The sequence below is a fragment of the Malaclemys terrapin genome, chromosome 1 (assembly GCF_027887155.1).
Source record: "Malaclemys terrapin pileata isolate rMalTer1 chromosome 1, rMalTer1.hap1, whole genome shotgun sequence".
In the NCBI taxonomy this organism is placed as follows: Eukaryota; Metazoa; Chordata; order Testudines; family Emydidae; genus Malaclemys; species Malaclemys terrapin.
In genome coordinates this window covers 129,230,484-129,257,921 of record NC_071505.1, presented here as the reverse complement: position 1 = coordinate 129,257,921, position 27,438 = coordinate 129,230,484, and the positions used below count along the sequence as shown (strand labels likewise).

At 42.6% G+C, this 27,438-nt stretch overlaps 1 protein-coding gene across 1 annotated transcript in view; it reads left to right on the top strand.

Annotated features, from left to right (window-relative positions):
- The window catches only part of LOC128831200 (potassium voltage-gated channel subfamily KQT member 1-like), a 740,744-nt gene that overhangs the window by 106,057 nt on the left and 607,249 nt on the right, over window positions 1-27,438 (top strand). Inside the window, exons 8-10 of the mRNA XM_054017484.1 lie at window positions 636-731; window positions 1,574-1,702; window positions 4,673-4,835. Of these exons, the coding sequence (XP_053873459.1) occupies window positions 636-731; window positions 1,574-1,702; window positions 4,673-4,835 (388 nt within the window). The remainder of the gene's footprint in view (window positions 1-635; window positions 732-1,573; window positions 1,703-4,672; window positions 4,836-27,438) is intronic.

The following is a 27,438-nucleotide window of genomic DNA, read 5'->3' as shown; positions in this document are numbered from 1 at the left end:
CCCACATTACTAAAAACTAATGAAACCTCTGAGAAATTGAAACTGGATACAGCTATAGCTCTGTAATAATTTATTGCCCTAATATAGACCCATTATAAAAGAAATGTTGCACTCTATAAAATTGTATGTATGTTTCCTTGAGTTCTTCCACAGGTGACAGGTGAAAAGAGTTGTTTATTTGTGGGGGAAGGAAATAGTAAGTGTAAAATACATCTGGAGTTCATTTGTTTTTCTCTCACTATCATGTGCCAATTGCTTTTAGAATGTAGTGAAAGTGGCTACAGCTACTGTACTGAATAATATTCCCCGTAAATTCTAGCTGTGAATGTATGGTTGTTGTAAGTATTTTTTGGGGACAGAATATTTCCTGATTTGTGTAAAAGAGTTTAGTGAACTCATGTGAGGCCCAGAATACCTCAAATACACTGTATTTCATCACTGGATAAATGAATTTCATCCTCGTGGATATGTTAAGAGTTAAGATACTCCCTGACTGTAACTGAGCTTAGGTGAAATTCTCTCATTAATATTAAAGGAGGAGTTGCCAAGAAGAAAATGTTTTTTTTATTTCATGCTTTAAATTTTGGTTTAAAAAAGTTTCACCAGAGACTTACCTGTATTTGGTTTATTTTTAGGGGATTCTGGGTTCTGGTTTTGCCTTGAAGGTACAACAGAAACAACGTCAGAAGCATTTCAACAGGCAGATCCCAGCTGCAGCGTCTCTAATTCAGGTAATCGCTTGAATAATAAAACAGAGTAGATGGAAGAGTATAGTTTAGTGGTCACAGAACTAAGGAGTTATGACTTGTAGGGTCTAGTCCATCTCTGCTGATTGGCTTTTAAACCCTAAATAATTTTGCCTCAGTTTACTGATCTGTGACATGAGGATAATTACCTATCCCACAGGCTTGTTGTGAAGTTTAATGTTTTAAAGTGCTTTGAGATTCTCAGGTGAAAGACACTGGTCAGGTGCAGACTCTTGTTGAACTAAAGAAGCACCTTTGTCATTTATTTTTAATTTTCGTGTAATTATTATCTACCTTGTAGTATTCCCATTAGTACTGCGTATGTCTTAAATAATTGGGTGTGTATGTATGGATACATACACCCGACTTTGGAAAATGCTCCAATATTACATTTTATATAGTGTAAAGAGACTGTCAACTGAGAACAAAGTTACTAAAATGTGGCACAATGCATAAAAAAGTAAAGCTGGAGCATTTCTTAATGTTCTAAGAGTATTTCTTCTTATGGGGCAGATTTTCATCTGCATGTGTAGTGGATTAGGCCACTTCCACTGATAATACTAAGAGCAGCATATTTAAAAACACCACATGCTGAAGTGAACATGACTCTGGGTGATGGTTACCTCTTAGCACAGTTACTCGTGGGAGCGACTGCATTTTATTTGACATGACAGCACATAGTGGTTCAATGAAAACCGTTTGCAGCACATTTGTATAAATCAAAGAACACACTGTAGGTTTATTTTTGGCAGTGTTATAGTTACCTTTCCTTCAGAACACCATGCCCATTTGTTCACAGAAAGAATTCTTTGATTTTTACTTTACAGACTCTATGGCGGTGCTATGCAGCAGAGAAATCATACAGTTCTACAGCAACATGGAAGATCTATGTTACATCGCCTGCTCAAAATACAAAAAAAACACCAGCGCCATCTAGCCCTAGTCTGAGAAAACAGGTTAAAAGGAACTTGCCATACTTATTTTCTTCTTTGGTTTTAATTTAGTTAAGTAATATAAGTAAAAGAGGTATAGAGGTTGCAGAGAATTTGTAGAAACATTTGGGTTGGAAGAGACCTGTAATGGGATATGGAATCTATTTCCTTACATTGTGTCAAGATCAACTTAATTGTCCTTAAGGCAAACTTGATGGACAATATGTCTCTGTTTTGAATGTATCCATTGGTTTCTATGGGCATGATTCTCCATTACCTTGTCCCTTATGTAGACATTTATAACTGTTCAACTAAGCATACATTGCTATCTTATATGAGCTGATAGCATTTTATATCCATTTTACATTCAACTGAACAGTTATATGACGGGAAAAGGGAAAGGCAGTGGAACAGTAGGGTCTGTGCTCTCAATTTGGCTAGTAATATATAAATTAATTGGTTTAAAGTGCTTATCTCTATAGAAGACCTTTGAAAAGCGAGTTAGGCAAATATCCCAGTTTGGCTGAAATAAAGCCGAATTTCAGTGCATGCCTCTCTTGTTTCCAAGTGTATTTTATTATTTTCATTACAGTAGCAGATAGACGCGCTGTGCAAATGCATAGTAAGAGACAGGCCGTGCCCTGAGGCGCATACAATCTGAACAGACAATTCAGACAGAGGTGGGGAGGGATAGCACAAGGCATGGCATTGCTCTGTGCCTGTGTAATCTCATACAACAAGCTAGTGGCAGGGCTAAGAAAGATAACTCAGGTCCTTTGACTCCCAGGCCAGTGTCTTTCCTTCTGGATCACACTGCCTCTATTTATTTTTCTAGTTTTATCTAGTGCACTATTATACCTGGATTTCCTTTTCTATAACTTAATCCCATAATTACAGATTCTGCCCTTGTTCATTAATGAGTGAAACTCACGCTTGTGAAGAGGGCCAGTGAAGATTTCTCTGTACCATTTAAACCTACCCTGGCCCTTATGCTGAGGGTTCAAGTGGCTATTGGCTTTGTGCAGGGCCTTGGCAGGGGGTGAATTTGACCCTGATGAGAAGAGCTGACTCTTCTCAGACACACACTGTCACTTCATGACAATCTTTAAAGCACATACACAAGCATGTACACATCCATACTAATTAGGTACACTGTTTCAGGAAGTGGTCAACTGACTGATTTGGGTTGTCAGCCAGGATACAGTATGTGTGTTACTTATCACCAGATCTTTGCCCAGCCATCAGCTTTCAGCTCAGTTATTGGTCACAGCAAGAGCTGACACTGCATACAAAGGTGGAAAGGAGGACAGAAACAATATAGTTTTTTCCCAGTTCCCTAGCAACCCAAATTGCTGGAAAATAGAAAGAGACAGTTAGAGGTGCCTATCCAATATAGGCACTTGATATCACCAGGCGGACTCCCAGATGTCCAGCCCATGACATCCGTCTTCTCCCTTCAGGGGTCCTTTGGCTTTAGGGAAGCAATGTACTGAAGGAGACAGACTGTTTCATCCTATTTCTGCTGGGCAGTTCAATTTAGTGCCTCTTCTTAGATGCTGGCATGGACCAACCAAATAGTGACCCATACTTTTACCGAAGAATTGAAATGACCAACGTAAATTAGTCCAATCAGGGAACGAGACATCAGCTTTTGAGATCTTGCAATTGGGCCTGGAATTTTCCAGTCTGTTTTTGCAATACAGCTTGTCACTCCAGCTTGTGTAAAGACAAGTTAGGCCATAGCTGTTGGTACAAACATTTTAAGACCTGCATTGAACTCCAGCTGTTTGCTCTGGTCAGCAACTTGTCTCCATGAGTAGCTTTCCGGGAGCCTCTCTGTGTCACGTCTCTTGGCCAGTTTTGCAGTTATGCTTGCTCAAGTTGTAATTTCTCTATCAAATACTCTTCTAGCTGCTGAAACATCCAGTTTAGAGGTCACATAATTTATAAAAAGTCACTCCACAGTCTCTGATGTTGTTTAAACTCGTTTAACAGTACATTATACAGTACAAAGTCACTTCAGTAACTGTTGTTCTCAAACTAGAACATCTGTGTAAATTTTCCATTTCTGTTCTCCTTGTTTTAACAACAATGGCGGGGCCTCTGTACATATGACTGAGCTGAGTCTGTGCTTTATTAATCAGTTCTATTTCTGATTATTCCCCTCTGGTCAAGTGTTCTTATAAACACACTGTTTGGCTTTATCACTTAAACTAACATAAATCAATAGGAACACAACCCATTTCTTTCCTAACAGGATTGCCCACAAGGTGAAGCCTGTTATTAAAATTTACAATGTTTTGCCCAAAGCTTTATCTCTAATAATTGACTTCCCTTTTTTTACACATTTTGAATTATAATATTAGATTCCATTTTAGTACTGTGCCTGGCACATTATATAGTATCAAGGTTTGATATTAATTTATTTTTTAATTAATTTACTTATTCACAGACAGGGAAAATGGGGAAATCTCTAGCTGCACCAGTATGCTCTGGAGAGAAAATACAGCAATTCTGAATTTTCTCAGGCTATTGAAGAAATCTAACCATTAGATCTTGCATTTTTCTACTCTTAGCCCTCTGTTCTATCTTTCTAAAAGGCCTTGATGCCTGTGCAACTGTTAAATAATCACAACACATAATTTTGGGGCCTTAGTTTTATACTCAAGTTTTGGGCATCCAATTTGAGAAAAATTAAAGAGACCTTCTTTTCAGAGAGTATCGACTGCCTGCTCACTAGAAGTTTGGTCTCTTTAAGGTGTTTTAAAGTTGGGCATCCAGAATGTGTCAGTTTTGAAAACCTTGGCCAAGGGCTTTGGCCATGGCTTTGAATTTGCTGTTGGCCATGGCTCTGAATTTCACCCTTACTTTTTAACTTAACTTAATGGTTGTAGTATCAAATTCAAATTTACTATACAATAAATCTCAAGTGTGTTGCTCTTATCTCTGTATGCTGTTAATATCTTTACTATTATCCCATTTCCATTGCTACAGTCTAGAAGATACAAAAGAAAAGGAAAACCTGGGCGTGATAATGGTGCGGCACCAATAATAAATCCTGGAGAGACTGCCTTACCCATTCCACAAATTACTTACGATCACATTGATGAAAGAGAAGACAAAAAAGACATGGCTTTTTACCTTGATGAACCTGGAGGTAAATTACTTTTATTTATGTTTAGGGCTGCAAATCTTTTAAACAGACTGTTAAAAGAACTGAACTGGCAAAGGGTTACATTCCTTGTGTACGCAATTTTAAAATAGTTAATGAAGTTATCTGAAAACAGGGACCATTAAATGACAAAGAAATGTGGGCACAACATAGTAAAATTTGAGATAAATTAACATATATTGTGACTATCAAAGACCCAAAGGAGTTGTCTTTTTGTTTAACAAACTGTACATAAAATCCAAAATGCCAGTTTAGTTCTGCCTTTTAAAATTTCTGGCACAGATCTCACTCCACAGTGAGAACTAAATGCAAAGTTCATCCTTTGAGCCTCGCTTTCCTTAAGTATGTTATCAACACACACATGTACCCTGTCAACTTAATCAAGTTCCTACCAACTGGGAAGGGAGAAAGTGAGACTTGTTTTTCTTATCTTATATGCTAGCGTGACATGCAGATATGACCATGATGGGGTGGCATATACAGATTTTATACCTAGGTGGATATAATAGTTTGAATTGGAGACAGTATATTTCTTCACTTCCTGCATTGAAGTACTGTGTTGTAAACAGTTGCTTCATTTCACTCTGGAGATGGCTGGATTTCAGTCTTAAGTGAAGAGATTCTTGTTTGTACAGTCCTTTGAGACTTTTAATGATGGACGTCACTACATAAATGTGCATATAAAATAGTATCAGTGTAAAAATTTCCGGGGCTCCTCTTAAAACTGATTTTTCTATCGGTAGACTACCTCCCTTTGTTTTATGGGAAAAACGTCCCTTTCTGTACAAATCCTGGAACAGCAAAGCCTCTAACTGAGGAAGTAGACTTCACTGGAGGATGGTTTCTTCATGCTCCTATCTTACCCTTTTGGAAGCCTGCAAATACCTGCCAGGCTAAATGAAGGATCCAAAAATAATCTGGCAAAGTACAGTAAATAAAATATTTGTTTTGGGTAACTTTGAAGAACCTTCTGCCATTTGACATGGGATACAAGAAGTCTCAAATAAACTTGCCTAGCATCTCTGTACTAAATGGATTTTCTTATGTGGCATTTGGGCTGTCACAGGATTTGACAGCTTTTTTCTCTATGATTTTGTGGTGTGATGGTTTGCTTTTTAAATGTATTTGTTCTCAGAGTACATGCTGTGTGCCTGTTGCTGCTGAACACAGTGTAATAAGGTGGTGACTTTTTTTTTTTTTTAATAGTTTTGACTTCATAGACCACAGGAATGAAAGTCAATTGGTATGCTAGGTTGTATAACCCGCTAGGCTGTTGAGTAGCAAAAATAAATCCACTAAGAAAAGTGTAAGCACATGATATTCTGGTTTCTTTCTCTGAGGACCCTCTTGATGGGCTATTTATACAGTATACCTAGAGTGAGAGGCAGCTACTTAGAGGTTGCTGCAAATGAATATCGTTAAAATCTCTATCTTTGGTTACTTCTAAAAATATACTAATTAAGCAATTACATTTAAAATTAGTTGCTATTCCTATCCATGGGGTACATCCAAATGCAGAGTAAAACTAATGGATTGGTTAAAGGTTACATTCATGTATATTTTGATTTTTCTTATTGTTTTGATTTGAATCCTAATGTAAAGCAACATTATTCATACATTGATTAACCTCTCTACTACATTCTTCTATTACGTTGTCACTTAGAGTATTATTTTTACAATTTACTCATGACATTCTCATTTGTTCTTAATGGCTATAAAACTTGCCTTGCATGTATTCTCACTTGAAGATTTTGCTTCATCTTAGATATATAGCTACTGCAGTAATAGTCAGACAGTGACAGGCAAAAGAGAAAAAAGTGTGATTGGTAATAAAGTTTTATTTGTTCCTTAGTATCACAGAAGTTAGAGAAAGAAAAGAACATGAAGTCCTTGTCCATTCCTCTGCCTTGTTTATTTAAAGAATATTCCTTAAATGTTCACTGTTTGCACAAGCAAACTGGTCAGTTTTCACAATGGAGAGGTAAATTGTGGGGTCCCCCAAGAATCTGTACTGGAACTGTGCTGTTCATATTCATAAATGATCTGGAAAAGGAGGTAAACAGTGAGGTGGCAAAGTTTGCAGATGATACAAAATTACTCAAGAGAGATAAGACCAAAGTTAACTGCCAAGTTATGAAGGGATCTCACAAAACTTGGTGACTGGGCAACAAAATGGCAGATGAAATTCAATGTTGATAAATGCAAGGTAATGCATATTGGAAAACATATTCCAAACTATACATAGAAAATGATGGGGTCTAAATGAGATGTTACCACTCAAAAAAGAGATCTTGGGGTTACTGTGGATAGTTTTCTGAAAAGATCTGCTCAATGTGTAGCAGCAATCAAAAAAGCTAAGAGAATGTTAGCAACCATCAGGAAAGGGATAGATAATAAGACAGAAAATATAATGCCATTATATAAGTCCATGGTCCACCCACACCTTGAATACTGTGTGCAGGTCTGGTCACCCCATCTTAAAAAAATACATTAGAATTGGAAAAAGTACAGGAAAGGGCAATACAAATGATTAAGGGATATGGAACAGTTTTCATACATTTGTGTCTGTTCAGCTTGGAAAAGAGATGACTAAGGGGGGGATTTGCTAGAAGTCTATAAAATCATGAATGGTGTGGAGAAAGTGAATAGTGAAGTGTTATTTACCCCTTCACGTAACATAAGAACCAGGAGTCACACTATGAAATTAATAGGCAGCAAGTGTTAAACAAATATAAGGAAGCACTTCCTGACACAGTGCACAGTTAACCTGTGGAACTCATTGCCAGGGAATGCTGTGAAGGCCAAAAGTATAACTGTTTTTAAAAAAAGAAGTAGATAAGTTCATGGAGGATAGGTCCATCAGTGGCTATTAGCCAAGTTGTTCAGGGACCCCACCCCATGCTCCGCGTATCCCTAAAACTCCGACTGCCAGAAGCTGGGACTGGAAGACAGATCACTTACTAATTGCCCTGTTGTGTTCAGTCCCTCTAAATAATCTGGCATTGGCCACTCTCAGAAGACAGGATACCGGGCTAAATGGCCCATTGGTCTGACCCAGCTATAACTGTTCCTGTGTTCAAAGTGCTATGTCTAGCAGGAAATATTGTTAAAAAGGCTAACTTATATTTTTAGTGCTTTCTGCCCCTACCAGTTGGTAACAAAGGAAAATCAAGTGTGGTTTTTTTTTCTCCCTTCAGGTGGGTGAAGAGAAAATTGAGTTATTGTTTTTTCCAATTTGTAGACCAGTGGCTGGCAACCTTCGGCGCACGGCCCATCAGGGTAATCCGCTGGTGGGCTGTGAGACATTTTGTTTACATTGACCAGGGCCGGCTTTAGCAAAAGCGGGGCCCGATTCCTGGGGGCGGGGCTTGCTGCAAGCCCCGCCCCCAGGACCCGAGCCGCGACGGGGGGGGGGACTCGCGCCGCGGGGGGGACGGGGGGGGACCCGAGCCGCCCCCAGGACCCGAGCCGCGCCGCGCCGCGGGGACCCGAGCCGCGCCGCGGGGGGGGGGGGGGAAGACGGGGGGACCCGAGCCGCGCCGCGGGGGGGACGGGGGACGGGGGGGACCCGCGCCGCGGGGAGGGGACGGGGGGGACCCGAGCCGCACCGCGGGGAGGGGACGGGGGGGACCCGAGCCGCAGGGACCGGGCTGGAGCCGGGCCCCGGGGGCCGGGCTGGAGCCAAGCCTGGCCAGAGCCGCTGGGGCCTGCGGGAACGGGCCGCGCCTCCCCGGACCCCTTCTCCCACCCCCACCCCAGCTTACCTCGTGCTGCTGGCCCGCCCCTGCTTCGTCTCAGACCCGAGCCGCGCCGCGGGGGGGGAGACGGGGGGAGCCGCGCCGCGGGGGGGGAACGGGGGACGGGGGGACCCGCGCCGCGGGGGGGGAGATGGGGGGACCCGAGCCGCGGGGGGGGGGAACGGGGGACGGGGTATGGCCCCTTGCAGCTCCCAGTGGCTGTGGTTTGCCGTTCCCAGCCAATGGGAGCTACAGAAAGCAGCGGCTAGCATGTCCCTGCGGCCTGTGCCACTTCCTGCAGCTCCTATTGGCTGGGAATGGTGAACCACGGCCACTGGGAGCTGCGGGTGGCCGTGCCTGTGGATAGTCAACATAAACAAACTGTCTCGCAGCCCGCCAGGAGATTACCGTGATGGGCTGCATGCCAAAGGTTACCGACCCCTGCTGTAGAGGCTAGAATGCATGCTATTCTAGGGCCAACTTTTATTTCTATCTTATTTATCTCCTTTAGCTGAAGTACAGTGCTAAATTACAGTGTTTCCTGTTCTGATTTATTTTTTCTGTAACCAAGCTTCCAAGAATGTGTTGAGCCAACTAGATTGCTCAGTTGGCTAAATATGCTTGACCTTCTTAACAGTTTTAACCTGATTTTCCTCAAAGATCCCTTGTGAGTAGTTAAAGGTTGCAGCCTGGTGCTTCAAAAGGGGGGAATTCCCGCTCCCCTCCCCGAAACTGAAATAAAAATGGAAGCATATTGGAGGAGTTTAGGAAGGGATAAAGGAATGGTAAATGACAGAGATGATGCTCTCTGCTGTTTGTGTTCCATAGATTGGAGTAGCTTGGCCATAGGTGTGTGGAAGCTGAGGGTTTCACAGAGACTATGACAAACTTCAGTGGGGTCAGGCTGCATCATCTCTACTGATCTGTCCTTGCAACATCAAATCTGTAGTTTTTGTTTTTTTAAAAAAGTGCCTGCCAGCTGTTTAATTCAGATGTGAACATAGAATGTCACAGCAGGTGCTTGTGAGTAGGACGGGGAGAAATGAGAACTTATGAACTGTGATGCTTCCAAAAAAAGTGTCTGTAAAAATATGGTAGATCAGTAATTTTTGGACTATCCATATGTGAAAAACAATGTTAGAAATTGTTACTTTCATAAATACTGACTTGTGGAGTCAGTTTGTGATGATCTCAAATGAAATATGCTGTATAAAATGTGGTGTTGTGAAATAACTACTTTTAATTGCACTGTTTTGGCAGGTGTAATATAAACTGTTTCTTTTCCTCTGTTAAAGAACATGCAGTACATGACTTATGATGATGATGGAGAAGCAGTCTTAATCCTGGAAGAATTGCCCTAGATTTAATAGCCATTCAGTTTTCCAGTGGGATGTTTCTCTTTCCTTTATTTCACTGTAACCTCTCCCTTTAGTCTTCATTCACCGTTATTAGCCTTTCATCAGCTTTTAAATGTTCCTAGCAAGATTATGCTTCATATACTTTTAAAACCTGGCATTTTTATTCTCTGCGCAACACCCAGAGTACAGTATGTGAGTACATTGTGTGGGCCACATTTGCTTCACTCAGTTGCATTTTGGAATATTAGTTTTTGTCTATAAAGTTTATTTTTGTTCTTGGATTTAAAGACTGTGCCCTTCCAGAATGCTCAGGCTTAATTAGACATAAATCTATATAATTCCACATCTTCCACAGGTGGGCAAAAATGGCCATCCTCCACAAACAAGCAATTCCTCCCCACACTTTTGCTCCTCCCTTCTGACATGAATGCTTGGGAGGAGAGGAGATGGGCCTTATGCTTGTGACCAATGGTGTAATACAGTGGTTCCCAAACTTGTTCCACCGCTTGTGCAGGGAAAGCCCCTGGCGGGCCGGGCCAGTTTGTTTACCTGCCGCATCCGCAGGCTCGGCTGATCGCGGCTCCCAGTGGCTGCGGTTTGCTGCTCCAGGCTAATGGGAGCTGCTGGAAGCGGCACGGGCCGAGAGATGTACTGGCTACCGCTTCCCGCAGCCCCCATTAGGCTGGAGCAGTGAACCACGGCCAGTGGGAGCCACGATTGGCCGAACCTGCGGACATGGCAGGTAAACAAACCGGCCCAGCCCGCCAGGGGCTTTCCTTGCACAAGCGGCAGAACAAGTTTGGGAACCAATGGTGTAATATATTAAAAAAGCCTAGACACCTGACAATTGCCCATTAGTATGAGATCTTCAACCAGTGAGACAAATGCCAGTTTTTGTGTCCATCCAGGTTTAAAGTCAAATGGAAGGATCAGGGAAGTCTCAGGGCTCCAGACAGGAACCAGTCACGACAGGACAGCTCTTTCTCAATTACTTTCTCTCCAAAAAGGGAAGCTTAGGGCAATAATTGCTGAGTTCATTTAGCACAAAGCAGAGACATGAATAAGGGTTGCCAGTACCCTAACTTCCCAAAGAGATTGCTGGCAATCTCAGCATATAGTGGACCTAATATCTCTCTGCTTTTTCTTTACTAACCACGAGGGATAAAGAGCCGTGTTGCTCGCCCAAACTCCTCGAGTGCTTCCAGATTCTTGGTGAGCAATTGTTTTAGGAGTCATTCTGAAGACATTGCATTTATCCCATACAAACATGGATCTGCTGCTACAGTGGCAGCAAACCCAGTCTGTACAGACCATATCTGGAAAGTTTAAAGAAAAATTCATCACAATGGAAAAATAGAGGCAGCATGGATTTACCAAGTGATGAACCAACAAGAACAAGTCTTTGGAATATGACTTTGTGAAAAGACCTAAAAGATACTTCTTGCTGTATTACTTTCAGGGCCGGCTCCAGGGTTTTGGCTGCCCCCCCCCCCCCGAAAAAAAAAAGCCGCGATCGCGATCTGAGGTGGCAATTCGGCGGAAGGTCCTTCGCGCTGAGCAGGAGTGAGGGACCGTCTGCCGAATTACTGCCTAATAGCTGGACATGCCGCCCCTCTCCGGAATGGCCGCCCCAAGCACCTGCTTGCCAAGTTGGTGCCTGGAGCTAGCCCTGATTATTTTCTTGCCCTGCATTTCTAGTGTTCTTAATCAAGAGCTCTTACGCACTGATTTACTCTTCTCAGCATTACTATACAATTTTCTTTTTCAGAACTGAGCCCAGCTTCCTCCTCATTTCAGGTTGTTAGGACAGAAATCCTGACATTGCTTTACAGCCCAGAAATCAGGTTTTATCTTTCTCTGTCACCATTGCTGTGGTCTATATCTTCTGCTGCAAAAAGGTCTAGTATCATAGCATCATAGCTTAAGGCCAGAAAGGACCAATGGATCACCTAGTCTGACCTTCTGTATATCACAGGCCACCAACCCCCACCCAGAGAGTGTGTCAGAGTGACAAGACAACACCTCACCTCTCACCGGACATCTGCTAGTATACGTATAGGGCTTAGATGAGACGCTTGAGATTACTAGAACAAATGATGGATATGAAGAAGCAAGGCAAACGAGAATAAAAGGATCACTTTAATTAATGAGACTGGCATCCTTTTCTATGCATTTGTGAAGTTTCATTTTCAAATATCAACTATCCAGTCTAGTATAAGCTTTCCAGAGCCGAGCTGAACTGAATAGCTGTTTCATAATTTTTTTCTTCAATTAGAAAAAAAAATTAGAAACAGTTTTGGATGTAGAAGGCTAGTGCCTCTTGGGACTTCTCTAGCAGATGGAACATATTACAAGCTGTCGGTTATTATAGGTCATGTACACAACTCATTATTGTAAAATTTATCAAAGTCACAAGAACCTCAGAATGATAAATCAGCACTGGGATAAAAATGAGCTTTCTATCCTCCATTGTTATGCTTTTTTAATTTGCTTTTGGGGATTTCTTGCATAGTAATTTTCCCTTGTGTATAAATCAAAACGACATGAGACATTTTTGGGTAAAAAACCCCAGCTTCAAAAGCCCTCCTATATAAATGTTGCTAATGTCAATACATTCTGTACATAATGTAATTTTTACACTGATGATGGCTTCCATTATCTGGTAGTGTATAGGTTGTTTTTAGAGACTATTTGAATTGGCATAGAGTGAGGGGCTGCCTTCATCCTATGGGGTGGAGGGATTACAATCTGCAATATATATAAAGAAGCAAACATTTTAAATGAAGTGGATTCATAAAGATGCCAGTGCTGATAAGTTGAGTGAAAAGTGAGAAAAAGCATGTGGCTAATATTAACTCAACCAAGCAAATGCTCAAGTTAGTGAGGGTCTGCACTGCTGTCACTAATGGGAAATAGATGGGAACAGGGTAAATACGAATATATGCTCCAAGTTACTCAGAGAAAGTGGCCAGAAATCTTGGTTGTGAAGATCTTCAGATTCAATGAGGGCTGAGTTTAACAGATGCCAGACAATATATTCAAGATAGGGCTGCTTACTTTTTTGTTTTTAAATTTGTTGGTGACTATGATGCACATAGTCAGACACTATTGGCATTTGCTTGAGCTAAGCATTTTGCTGGCAGGTACTATGTTTTTTGCTGCCCCAAGCACGGCAGGCAGGTGGCTTTCGGCCTGCGGGAGGTCCGCTGGTAACGCGGATTTGGCGGCATGCCTGCGGGAGGTTCACTGGTCCCGCGGCTAGCCGGCGCCGAATTGCAGCCAAAGCCGCGGGACTGGTGGACCTCCCGCAGGCATTCCGCCGAACTGCTGCCCTCACGGTGAGCGGCAGGCCGCCCCCCACGGCTTGCCACCCCAGGCATGTGCTTGGTGCGCTGGTGCCTGGAGCAACCCCTGCTATGCAGACATATTTTTACATTTCCACCAGTGCATTTTAGTCCTGCAATATCTTTACCATTTCAGATCTGGTCACCTTGAGCAGAAAATGCCAGTTAGTTGAATTCTGTGGCCAATCCTGTGATGTGCAAAAGGGTTTGTGTGGGGAGGGGTAGAAAGAGAGAAGCTGTGACTGCCAAATACACTCTTGTTTGTGACTAGAGCTAGCTAGATGATGATAATTCCATTGCACTGCAACTTACGAAGTGTTTGAAATTTGTTTTCATTGCTTCAAGTTGTCTGCCTGACTCAAGGCAGAGTTTTTCATCATATTCCATACAGAATCAGGTAGAGTGGGGACTTGAACTGGGTCTCCTGGATCCCGAGCTAGTGTGTGTGTGTCTTTCTTTAAATCTTTCAGAGAAAAAAAGTGTGATGAAACATACATCTCTGCAAAACAATTTAGCTTTGATGAAATTTCATTCAGTCAAAAATGTTTCAACTAGCTGTACTTGTGACATTAGGACATGAATCCAAATCCTCAGAAATGGAAAGCCATTGTTCTTATACTGTCACTATGCCCCTCTTCCAGCCTTCATCACCAAATTGATAAGTGACACGTATACAGTAAATAACACAATTGTGTAGACTACTGTAGAATTATTGTTTAGAAGTTCGTTTTGGCAAGCTTGGTTTTGCAAGGTTTAAAAAGGAGTATCCTATTTAATGTTAAAAACTGACGCCATCAATGCTTTGCTATGCAAAAGAAATATTAGTTAAAAACACAGAATTGGAAAGGAGTGCAAGTCCCAGAATCAGGACATTTTCCTTTTGCTGCCAAAAGTATGGATCTCAGATAGTTGTTGAAATCCTGCAATATGTATATAAATTATATTCATGAGCCAATTTGTTACCTAATAACTCTGTAGTTTAAGAAGATGAGGCTCTTTTAAAAGGACAAATGTTTTTACTAGTACAGTGTTTCCCAAACTTGGGACGCCACTTGTGTAGGGAAAGCCCCTGGTGGGCCGGGCCGGTTTGTTTACCTGCCCCGTTCGCAGGTCCAGCCGATCGCGGCTCCCACTGGCCGCAGTTTGCTGCTCCAGGCCAACGGGAGCTGCTGGGAGTGGCGGCCAGTACGTCCCTCGGCCCGCGCCACTTCCAGCAGCTCCCATTGGCCTGGAGCAGCGAACTGCGGCCAGTGGGAGCTGCGATTGGCCGGACCTGCGGACGCGGCAGGTAACAAACCGGCCCGGCCCGCCAGGGGCTTTCCCTGCACAAGCGGTGTCCCAAGTTTGGGAAACACTGCACTAGTATATTGGTGTGTGAGACCAAGATGAGAGTTGACTTGGGAACCTTGGGTCCCAGAAAACTGATGCTGAACATGTGCTTCATCTCAAGCACATGGATGGTGCTGACTCCATGATTCCTGCATCATGCTCTATTTTTAGTCTTTGGACCAAAATACCAGTTGGCTTTAGAGAAATCATGTCTTCCTTTCTATTTATGCACAAGTTGGTTTGGCAAACAAGTGACTAGTATGAGAGAGAATTTAGAAAGTTATCTTTACATTTATAGACTTATCTTTGTATAGCTTATCTTTGACAAAGATCGGATAGTCTTACTTGTCTAAAAAATATACAGTATATCTGATAAGGCCTCTTTGTAAGAATGGGTTGTTTGCCAGTTTCCACTCACTTTATCTCCCTTAGAATTCTTATATGGTGAAAACTTTCTATTACGTGGTAAAGAATTTCCTCCAGTTGAAATGATCTGTTTGTTTTTTTTAAAAAATCTTTCATTTTTTTTGACTGAAAAATGAAATAAAACAAGAAAGGAGAAAAAATATCTTCCACTTTTGGTGCAACACACTGAGAGCCTTATGCAAGTATTAGCAATGAGAATTTATGCCCCTCATTTTTGGTATAATACACTTTAGGTAACACACCAAAGGCAGGTAGGCGAAATTCTCTTCACTTGCATAAGGCTCCTGGTAAATTCAATAAAACTCTCTCTAGACAGAATTTGCCCCTGTGTGTGAATTCCCTCTGCCATTGTGCAGGAAACAATTAACCAAGGGCCCTATCTAGAATGCTTTATTCAGGAACTCTTCACTGAAATCAATAGGAAGTTTTCCTTGAGCAAGGCATGTGGACTGAGGCCACGTGTGCACTACAGGGTCTATATCACTATAGCTACAGTGTACTTCATTTCTAGAGATCCTTCGTATTCCTGCTGATGTCCATGATGCCGGATCATAGAGAAATAAACAGGCACCCATATGGACTTCTGCTCCTTTAAAAACAATGGGGATGTGGGGGGAATTAATATTTGTCTACTGAAATGCAAAAGAAATAAGGGAGGGGGGATATGTTCTGAGCTTCTAAGAAGGTTTTGCAAACAGTGAAGTGCATGGATATTGGTGGAGAAAACTCGCTCTTTTAGGGCATGTCTTCACTGCAACAGTTTGCTCGGGTTAATGCACTTGAGTTACCTCACTCAAGAGTTACCAGGTTGCAAAAAAACACTAGAGCTATGCAGAATGACTTCATTAGCAGTTTCAGTTGTTGTCACTTGAGCTGCTGCATCCCCTCTGCATTAGTAGCTCTAGTAACAGCAGCACTTGAGTTTCAGTCCCCTCTTCCCACCTCCAGGCTAGCTAACTTGAGCTTAAAGCACCGCTTACTTTGAGTTGCAGACTTTTGTATGTAGACACGAGTTGGGGTAGGGGCGAAACTTGAGTGACAACTTGAACAAACAGTGTAGTGACAAGCCCTTCTTTATATTTGTTTTTGAAGATTTATAGTGACTTACTAACTAAACCGGACAACATGTGTAGTGCATCTCCTCACCAACACTTGCTACTGTGGACCCATCAAATGTTCCCTCTGCTAGTTACACAGGCTCTCACTGGACTATTGAGTCAAATTCAAAATCTTGGATTTTACCTTTAAGGCACTCAGGTGTGGACCCATAGAAGTACTTAGATGTCTGAGTCTTAGACTTAAGTTCTTAAATCCTGTTTTTAGGCTCCTTTATGATCCACAAAAGCCCTGCTCATCTGCTGCCTAACCCTGAAGGCGCCTAAAATCACTTGGCACTGAAGTGTTTGCAGTAAAAGTTCCCTAGGTGCTGATGTGGGCTTCCCTCAATTGCTCCTATTTTAATTATTCCACTTTAGTTAAATAACTGAATAATTAAATAGTAATTGGACTAAAGAGAGAGTGAGAATGGTTTGTTAGTCCCATGGGAAGGGTACTCACTTGAAAGGCAGGAACTTCCTTCTTATCAGGAAGAGCAGGACTTGAACCAGGCTCTTCTACATCCTGGGTGGGTACCCTATCCACTGGGCTAAAGGTTATAAGTGAGGGGCTCCATTCCCACTCTACAGCTGTTTTATACCGAGTTAGGCAGCCTCTGAACATGCCTACCACATCCGGATCCACACACAAGTTAGGTGCAGGAGCACCCATCTCCCCCTGGTTCATGGGTTGCAAACAGAGCTGGGTGTCTCCCTGAAGCCTGGATTTTGGTGTCAAACTCTGAGAGGGGTGGAGCTTCTTAAACACCCCTCTCTTCGCCAGCTCCCATTGGCTAATGTAGATGGCTCCTCCCCCCGTGTGCTGGCTTTATGACTCTCATTCCAAGGTGCCTATCTCTCCCCATTCATTGTGTAGGGGAGCTGAGGTGCCTAACTCAGGCTTTGTGGATTGCAGTATTGTTCCTGTGGTTTTTCTAGGCACTGAAAAGTTAGGCCTTGTGAAGCTCAGCATCACACTGCCAAAGTGCCATTGTGGAACTGGTCATAGAATCATAGGGTTAGAAGGGGACCACCAAGTCTAATCTCCTGCCAAGATGCAAGATTTGTTGTGTCTAAGTCATCCAAGACAGATGGCTATCCAGCCTCCTTTTGAAAACCTCCAGTGAAGGAGCCTGCACAAACTCCCTAAGCAGTCTGTTCCATTGTCCTACTGTTCTTACAGTTAGGAAGCTTTTCCTGAGATTTAATCTAAATTTGCTGTAGTTTGAACCCATTGCCTCTTGTCCTGTCCTCTGTAGCAAGAGAACAACTGTGTGACACAGTAAGAAAAAAATGTAAAATATAGGCTAAAAGTAATCTATGGACAATATTTGTAGACTTTCAAGTGTTTCCAGACTGCTATCATGTCTCCCCTTAATCTCCTCTTTTCCAAACTAAACATACCCAGTTCTTTCAGCCTTTGCTCATATGGTTTACATTCCACCCCTTTGATCATCTTTGTTGCTCGCCTCTGGTTCCTGTCCAGTTTCTCCAAGTCCTTTCTATACAATGGTGACCAAAGTTGGACACACCTGCTGAGTTCTAACCAGCACTGAAGAGGGTACTGTCACCTCCTGTGACTTGCATGCTATGCCTCTGTTAATGCAACCTAAAATTGCATTTGCTTTTTTTGCAACAGCATCAGATTGCTGACTCATGTTGAGGCTGTAATCCCCCAACTACCAGATCCTTCTCAGCAGTGCTGCTGCCAAGCCAGTTATCCCCCCATTCTGTATTTGTGCATTTGTTTTTTCTTCCCTAAGTGTAGCACCTGACATTTGTCTTTGTTGAATTTCATTTTGTTGTCTATAGCCCAGTTCTCCAATTTATCAGGATCCCTCTGAATTTTAGCTCTAATCTCTGAAGTGTTGACAATCTCCCCGCTCCTGCGCCAGCTTTGTGTCATCTGAAAATTTGATCAGTAGGCTCTCTATTCCTACAGCCATGTCACTAATAAAGATGTTAAATAACACCAGACCAGACCAGATCCTTGTGGAACCCAACTTGACTTCTCTCCACTCTGATATAATTCCATTAATAGTTACTCTTTTGTTTGCGGTTGTTTAACCAATTATGTATCCACTTAATGGTAGTTCTGCTGAACCCACATTTCTCCAGCTTACTTATCAGAATGCCAGTGGGACTTTCAAAAGTCTTGCTGAAGTCCAGGTATATTTTGTCCACCGCCTTCCCTCCCCCGCCCCCAATCTACCAACCCAGTTACCCTGTCAAAGAAGGAAATCAAGCTGGTTTGGCATGATTTGTTCTTAGTTAAATCCATGCTGGCTGCTAGCGATCACCCTTTCATCTTCCAGGTATTCGCAAATAGTATGTTTTATACATTGCTCTAGTAGCTTCCTAGGTATTGAAGTCAGCCTGCCTGGTCTATAGTTCCCCAGCTCCTCCCTTTTCCCCCTTTTAAAGATGAGCACTACGTTATCCCTTCTCCAGGACCTCTCCTGTCATCCCTGAGTTTGTAAATATTATTGCCAGTAGCTAATTCCTTCAGTACCCTGAGTGAATAGCATCAGGCCCTGCTGATTTGAATTCATTCAAATTGGTCAGAAGATCTAATGTTTCTTTACTTATCCCCATCCTGCATCCCTTTCCCTTTATTATCTATGGTAACTTTGGTAGTTGTCTGGTCACATGTTATTTTTTGTGAGAAGACTGAAGCAAAGTAGGCATTGAGCAGCTCTGCCTTCCTATCATCTTCAGTTCCCAGCTCACCTTTGCCATTGAGCAGTGGACCACACAATCTGAGCTTTCTTTTTTGTCTGACATATTTGAAGAATCCCTTCTTGTTTTCTCTACCATCTCTCGCCAGCTGTAACTCATTCTTTGCCTTGGCTTTCCTGATTTTCTCCTTACATGCTTGTGCTATTCCCATGTATACTTCCTTGGCTACATGCCCTTCCTTCCATTCTCTGTATGTATTCCTTTTAGTTTTTAGATAGCTAAAAAACCTCCCTGTGCAGCCTCATTGGCTTCCTGTGGCTCATCTTATCTATCCTCAATGGTCTGGGCCCAGGTTTTGAAATGATTGCCCAAAGCTTTGAGATGAGGCTTGTGGTTGACAGCTCTGTTCCTCAGGGACAGTGGAATTATCCACCACAAAGATTAAGGTGAATCTGGGCAGGAATTAGCTTTCTCAAGGGCTGCTCCCAGGTTGTAGTATACTCCTGTACAATCTAAGAATAACCTCAAACTCTTCCTGTTTTCGGTTCCAAAAGCAAAGCATGCTTCTTCCACCTTGTCTTTGATGCACATATCACAAAAAAGATGTAAAATAAATGTTTACAAGTATTAAATTCTCACATAATTTCCCCTCAGTGAGGGTAGGGGAGCAAGAGATCCCTATTGACAGATGCTAATTGTTACTTTTATGCACTTCTAGAAGGTGTTCTCATATTGCATTGACTGGGACATATAAAAACTTGACTAGAATAATAATGCCAGGATACTCACACGTCTTAATAATTTGAGAAGTTAATTGCCACTTTAAAAGTGAGGGTATGTAATTGCTTTATGCAAATTTCTAAAATCTATATTATATATAAAACGAGATCAAAATAGTTAATAGTTCCTTACAATGGAAATGTCCACATTGCAGAATGGTCTCTGGAAAATTAAATTTCTTCTTTAATGTATACCATTACATTACAAACATCCCCCTTTCAGAATTGATTTGCTCTCCCAAAGAAGAAATTGCCAGCCAATAGGAGCTGTGGGAAGCAGTGCGGGCCCATTTATGGGCCACATTGATTGCATTGGCCTCATTAGCACTACAAAAGTGATTTTTTTCTCCCTTGGTATTCACCCCTTCTTGTCAACTGTTGAGAATAGGCCACTTCCACCTTAATTTAATTGGCTCGTTAGCACTGACCCGCCACTTGGTAAAGCAACTACCATCTTTTCATTAGGGTGACCAGATCACAAGAGTGAAATATCAGGACACATTGGGCGAGCGGGGGGGTGGGGGGGTGGGGGAGACAGACAGACACAGGTGCATAGTCCTGACCGGAGCCAGAGGCACACTGGTCTGCCTGGCCCTGTGCTACCAGCATGCCCCTTCCTGTTGGGGGTGGGCCTATGCTGCGCCACATAGCTCCCTTGCCCAGTGCCCCCTGGATCCACTGTGCCCAGAGCCCCCCTACAACCCTTCCATCACAAATGCACAGTGCTGTGCACACACATCCCCGCCCAGCGCCCCCCTGCCCACAGCCCCACCACAGCTGCCCAGCACCCCACACAGAACCCCCCACTCGCTAGTTTCCCAATACAAACAGATTTCTCCTCTCTCCCTTCCTTCCTCCCTCCCAGTGCCCTTCCCCACAGCCCCACCACCACAACTACACAATGCCCGACACAGACCCGCACTGCTCAGTGCCCTGACACACACAGATCTCCCCCACTGCCCAGCACCCTCCACACCCTCACAGCCCAGCACCCCACACACACCTCCCTGACACTCACTCCATAACACCCTGCCCCCTTTCCTGGCCGCACTCACCAGCCCTGCTGGGAGGTCTCTGGCTCCTAGGGTGAGAGTGGCGAGGGGAGTCTCCAGACTCTCCATGTGCTGCGCCCACCACAAGCGCGAGCTGCTGAAGCCATGGAGTGGGGCTTGCAGGCGCCGGCAGCATGCAGAGCCTTCCGACACTGCGAGCCAGAGGGACCTGCCAGGGGGCGAGGTGGGGAGTCCCAGCGGTGCTCACCTGGGGCGGTTCCTGTCCCGGGAAGCATCCGGCAGGCTGGTCCCTCTGGCTCCTAGGGTCGTGGGTCAGGTGGGGGCAGTGGAGGGCTCTCTGCCCGCTCCTGGTGCCTGCAAGCCCCATCCCTGCAGCACACGGCGCTCCTGCCATCGGGTGGGTGCCAGGAGCTGCCCTAGGAAGCAGTGAGTGGTGGTGCCGCGGCTGCGGTCCGGACAGACCCTGATATCGGGACAAAGGGCGTCCCGACTGATGTAAGGTCGGGACATGGGACAAATCCCCTAAAATCGGGACTGTCCCGATAATATCAGGACGTCTGGTCACCCTACTTTTCATGTGCTGTGTATTTATACCTGCCTACTGTATTTTCCACTCCATGCATCTGATGAAGTGGGTTTTAGCCCACAAAAGCTTATGCCCAAATAAATTTGTTAGTCTCTAAGGTGCCACAAGGGCTCCTTGTTGTTGTTTTTGCTGATACAGAATAACACAGCTACCACTCTGAAATGTTTCAGGAAAGATGTGCACAAATTGGAGAGACTCCAGAGAAGAGCAACAAAAATGATTAAAGGTCTAGAAAACATGACCTATGAGCAGGGCCGCCCAGAGGATTCAGGGGGCCTGGGGCAAAGCAATTTCGGGGGCCCCTTCCCTAAAAAAAAAAGTTGCAGTACTATAGAATACTATATTCTCGTGGGGCACCTGTGGGGCCCGGGACCTGGGGCAAATTGCCCCATTTGCCCCCCCACCCCGGGCGGCCCTGCCTATGAGGGAAGATTGAAAAAATTGGGACTGTGAGGGGACATAACAGTTTTCAAGTAGATAAAAGGTTGTTACAAGGAGGAGTGAGAATTGTTCTTAACATCTGAGGATAGGACAAGAAGCAATGGGCTTAAATTGCAGCAAGAGAGGTTTAGGTTGGACATTAGGAAAACTTCCTAACTGTGAGAGTGGTTAAGCACTGAAATAAATTGCCTAGGGATGTTGTGGAATCTCCATCATTGGAGATTTTTAAGAGCAGGTTAGACAAACACCTGCCAGGAATGGTCTAGATAATACTAAGTCTTGCCATGAGTGCTGGGGACTGGAGTAGATGACCTCTTGAGGTCCCTTCCAGTCCTATGATTCTTGAAAGGGCACTAATTGGTATTGATTTTGGAAACTGTATTTTTTTTTTTTGTACTAGATTGCAATTTGATTTTAACCAGAGGAGGATGGCTTAGTAGCCTAAACGTCATGCCTAGGGTAGCTATGTTCCCTCAAACTACGTGTTCAGGTTCCAAGCAGAGTCAACTCCAACCCTTTGGGTTTTTTTCAGGATAGATTAATTGAATGTGGTGCTGTGTATTGTGTGTGTATCTCTTTGAGCAGAACATGAAAACTGAGGTCCTGTATGCTCTGCTTGGGTAATTAAAGATACTGTTATGTTTTGAAGGGGTATGGATTTGCTGCACTAGTCTTATGCATCATGCTGTGTGCTGGCAGTCATTTTGGGACTCTAGCCCAGAGAAGGCTGCATGTGTATGATTTGTTGAAGCACTCTGGGACCATTGGAACTGAAAGTTAACATATAGTATCTTCTACTTATAACACCACTAAGCATACATGAAAGTGGCCCACACTTCACAGGAATGAATTAGATTCTGGTAGAACCTAGCGCTTAAAAGTATAGGCAATATGGATGTCTTTATGTTCTCTGTATTATCTGTGAAATCAATCTTATTCATCTCCTAGCATAGGTAATAAAGCTGTCTAGCTTCCATGCTTTCCTGGTTCTTGCTGTGGACTCTAGTATGTGGTCTTAAAAATATGAAAGTTTTATGGGCAATTACCATGGACTTTCTAAACTTTTTGTAAAAGGAGGGGAATGGTTTGCAAGCCTGAGTAGGTTAATTATGGGCAGAACATCCGTGACCCAATTCTAATACTGTACTAACTCCAGGATTGCTGAAGTGCAGCCAACCTGGTTCTGATCATGCGTCATTGGTGCATCAGCTATGACCCAGTTCTAACCCTTTGGATCAGGTTGTGTTCTTTCATATATTATCATCATGCTGACTTCTCAGAGCTTGATTCCAGTTTTCAAAAACACTGAACAGCAGAGGGCTGGCATTTGTTGCTAGTGGCTTTTTCCTTTCTCTTTTCAATGAGGAAATCATGGTCACAGACCTGGTTGCACTACCTCAAATAAGTTCCATTTCAGGTCATGCTGACCTAACTCTACCCTAAACTGGCGTGTGCTGAGTGAGCCAGAATGAGGGTGCCTGCAACCCTAGCTGCCTTCCAGTTCCTATTGCTGTTTAGTGGAAAGGGTCAGATTGGGTGTAGTTTTCATAATGTTGCAAAGGCAGAAGGTGCGGGAGATCTTACTTGGAATCAGAACTAGTTTGCTCACCTCTAAATAGGACATTTCCCATTCTTTGTGGAGAAATGGAATCTTAGGAGATTCAGAAAGTTGTACAATATTTCCAATAAGGCAGAAATGCTTTCATAAAACAAGAGATTAGTTCATTCATACATACTCGGTGGATGATATTGAGTTTACCCTATAGAAATTAACTCAGTAGGTCAGTGACCGCTCTTACACTGGAATAATTTTGTCTTGTGTAGAATCTCAGTGTGTCTTGTATAACATGTCTGAGTCGTGCTTAAATTTCTGCAGAAGAAAAATGTTCAAAATCTTTGGAAAAAAAAGTGGATCTTAAAACTTTTACAATAAACTGTAACATGCTGAAAGGTAAATAGCTTTATTGGGCATTTGTTACAAAGAAAGAGAGGTGGGCTGTTTTATCAGAGACCATACAGTTCAAATGTCAGTAGTAGCTTCCAAATGGTAGATTTGAGAAAGTAAAGTTTTCTATTTTTTTAAACATTTTATATAAACTTATCCACTATCCTCTGATTTGTTCTGAGTATAGTTAAGCACCTTTGTTTTCCGTATAAACCAATTTTTATTGAAAAATATCCCGGGTTTTACAAAGTATTGTTTGTTTTTTTTCTGATTTTTCACCCTACTTTTGTATCATTCGAATATATAAAAATAACTTGTTTTATTAGGAAAATACAATATATTGCATGAGAGAGATGTATTATGATAATACATTGATCTATATGTGTATGCAAAGATGCCTGTTGAAGTAAGGCTGTGTATTAGTCTAGAAGATACATACAAGAAAAAAACAGGCAGGCACGCACGCAAGCTCTGAAGTGCGTGCACATCTGTACATACTGATGAATCTTATGCCCTCCATGTACACAGTTCAAGCCGCTAGCAGATAACGTTTTAATGATTTGACACACTAAAATGGCAAGAAAGGGAACATCTATATCAGAATATATTTCAGAGCAAAAGGAAGCATTCAAAACTTAAAAAAAACAAAACAAGAGAAAAGGATGAAGTTGAGTGTATGCGCTGCAAATGGTGTGACCCAATTATAATTATTAAATGTAAATATTTATAGGCTACTAGTTCTAAGTCTACAACAATAAACTGCTTAGTCAAATGAAAAGTTTTATTTGGGGATTAGAGATGTATTGTTTTCTTAAACTCTGAGGTGGCATTGTATTTTGAATTCTGTTTTAGTTCTGCAGCAAACTACATTGATCAAAGCATTAAACTGAATGCTTTTATCCCCTGTCTTTCCATCCACCAAAATAAACCTCAATATTTACCCAGAAAAAAATAAGTTTTTTGCACTGATTTTCACCTGTTTTTGTTGTAATAAACACTGATAAATTCCTGGGAAAAATTAAATAAAAACCAAAAATGAAGGACCCTAGCTATATACTTTGATAAGCATGTTTAAGGAAGAGAGTAGTAGGCTTTAAAAAAATGAGTCTGTCTCTTCCCATCAGCTTCATTAGGGTGCAAAGTAATTCTTGTCCAGGCAGGAGAGAGTTAGATTTAAAGGCTCAGTTTGAGATATACTATTGGTATTTTTATTTCACTGATGTGCACACCAACATTCTCAACTTTTGAAATGGACATAATTTCAGATGCTTATTGCATTTTGATTATTTGTGTATTTATCTCCAAAAGAAATTAGAAACATAGGCATGTAAAGTGCATAGACTGCAATGGAAAATATTGTCTTTGACATCAGGAGCTTTAAATTAAATAGTTAATAGACCTGTTGCAATAATAGTCAGTGTTACATAAAACTATTGAATTTGATTCTACATTGTTAACTAGTTTAACACTTTAGAATAAAGGCAGCACAAGTACGTTACTGAGAGTGTGTATAGCATATAATAAGCAACTATGACTGAATGGTGGCTTTCTTTATTTTTATTGTAAAGAATGAGCTAAGATTTCAGTTGTGAAGGTTTTCTATTGGAATGTTTTATCCCTCAGAATAGCATACTGAGAGCGCTAGTTTGACCTGGGTCTAGAGGAAACAGGTGCTTTGCAAGTTTTTCCCCACAGCTCTGCTCATGGACCTCTCAAAACCCTACATTATTCCAGTCTCAGCCTTTCCTAAAAAGATTCTGCCAAACATGCAGTATTGTGAGTGTGGCAACTAGATCTATACATGCATTTCATCTGTGACTTCAGCCAAACTAGAGCTTACGCCTCAAGATAAGAAAGGATACATTCCAAACAGGGAACTGATAATAAGCAGGCATTTAAAAGTCTGCTCATCAGTCTTTGCCGTTTCATTTTTCTTCTCCTTCCTTCCATCAGCAACAGAAAAGGAGAGGAGCTACCAGCACAAGCAAATAACCATACAGTTGCTTCAATTCCAAAAAGTATTATTAACCTCTTTCCACCAATGAGAAGCACCCAACAGAAAGAGCAACACTGCCTGTCCCGCAAACAGGTAGCAGAGTAGGACACCTTAGCTGTAGCCAGGAATTCAGAAAACAGCTAGACTTTCTGGGTCTCAAAGCTTAGAAATCTTAACCCAGGAAGCACTCCCCGCCCCATTCCCCTGCCAGCAGGAAGAAGAGTCTGTCCTGACATAGGGAACAGCAAAAGGACAGGCCACAGGCTTATATCTTCCATCATTCTCAAACTGCTATACGGTTTTAGGAACAGGAATTTTCTGTTCCTAAAATATTGGGGGTCAACACCCATTTCACATAAGCTTGACAGATGAAATCAATAACACCAGGGCCTCAGAAACTGCTGGTGAATGGAAAGCCACCTGATCAGGAAGTCTTTTGCTCACAAATGTTTCCTAACTTGGTCTGTATAATAATTTCTGGTTGGATGGTGCTGTAGGCTCACAGAGGGTACTCATTGCATTTAGACCTGTATAAGACAAGGATGGAGAGAGATTAGCCATCCTGTTCCAGTTCAGTCTGAAATGCAAGAAATGCCACCGTGGCCCACAAATCAGGAGCTTGTGCCAGGACGAGATCAAGGTGACCACAAAACTCAGCACCTAAAGAACAAAATCCAAAACTCACTTCAACTGTGCTTTCCTACAGTAATGCCACCATTTTAAAAAAAAAAAAAAAAAAAAAAAAAAAAAAAAGTCCAGCCTCTGCTGATTGAGGGGCATATTAAGGGAGAAATAATTCTAAGTACACACTTCATAATTTTGGGAGGCTTTCACACACCAGGTGTGTTGTCATAAAAACCTAATCTTTTCCTTCACAAAGAATTAGAATCTTGTAACAGAAAAAATAACCTAAATGAAAAGCTCAGTTACAGGTTTGTTTCTGTCGTAATGACTCTAGGTATATCAGTACAAGCTTTATAATTTCCATGCTGGTCTATATGAAATGCTTCTTCATAAGTCATAACATGTAAATGTCTGTGGTGTTACACTGGATATTCATGTCCAGGGCCGGCTCCAGGCACCAGCCCACCAAGCTTGTGCGTGGGGTGGCACCTGGAGGGGGGCGGCAGCGCGGTGCTCCGGCCGCCGGGAAGAGCTGAGCCGCAGTGGGCTCGCCGCCCTCCCCCCGGCGCTCGGGCTGCCGGGGAGAGCGGAGCCGTGGCTGGGCTCTCCGCCCTCCCCCCGGCGCTCCGGCCGGTTGGGGAGAGCGGCCCGCGGCCGGGCTTGGCCCCCTCCCCTGCCGCACTCCTGGAGGGGGGATGGGACGGTGGGAGGCTTTTTTGCCTTGGGTGGCAAAAAAGCCAGAGCTGGCCCTGTTCATGTCCCCAGTACATGTTAAAGTACAAGGCTGAAGACCCAGTGCCTTCAACTTCCAGAGAAGTGCTGTTATGTTTGATGGTACCTCTAGAAAGTTAATGCATTTATATAAAAAAAATTCTTGAATATTATAAGGATCTGCTAGGTTCCAGACTCTGTAAGTAAGCTGGATATTTGCATCATTTGAAGCTCAGAGGCCAATGTGTTGAATGTTTAATTAGTCTATTTTGAACTATCTCTTTTTTAACCTTGCCATAATGTGCATAACTATTATTTAGACTTGAAGATAAATTGCTATGCCATTTAAAATATCTCCAAATTAAACTTTTAATGGCTAAGTATTACGTCATATATGTAATTTGAAAAAGAGAGAGTACTTTCCCACGGAAATTCTTTTTTTTTTTTCTGGATTCAATAGATAATAACTATAGGGATAATTGGGACTTTTAGTAGGAATAGTTTGGTTTAATTCAATCCGTTCATA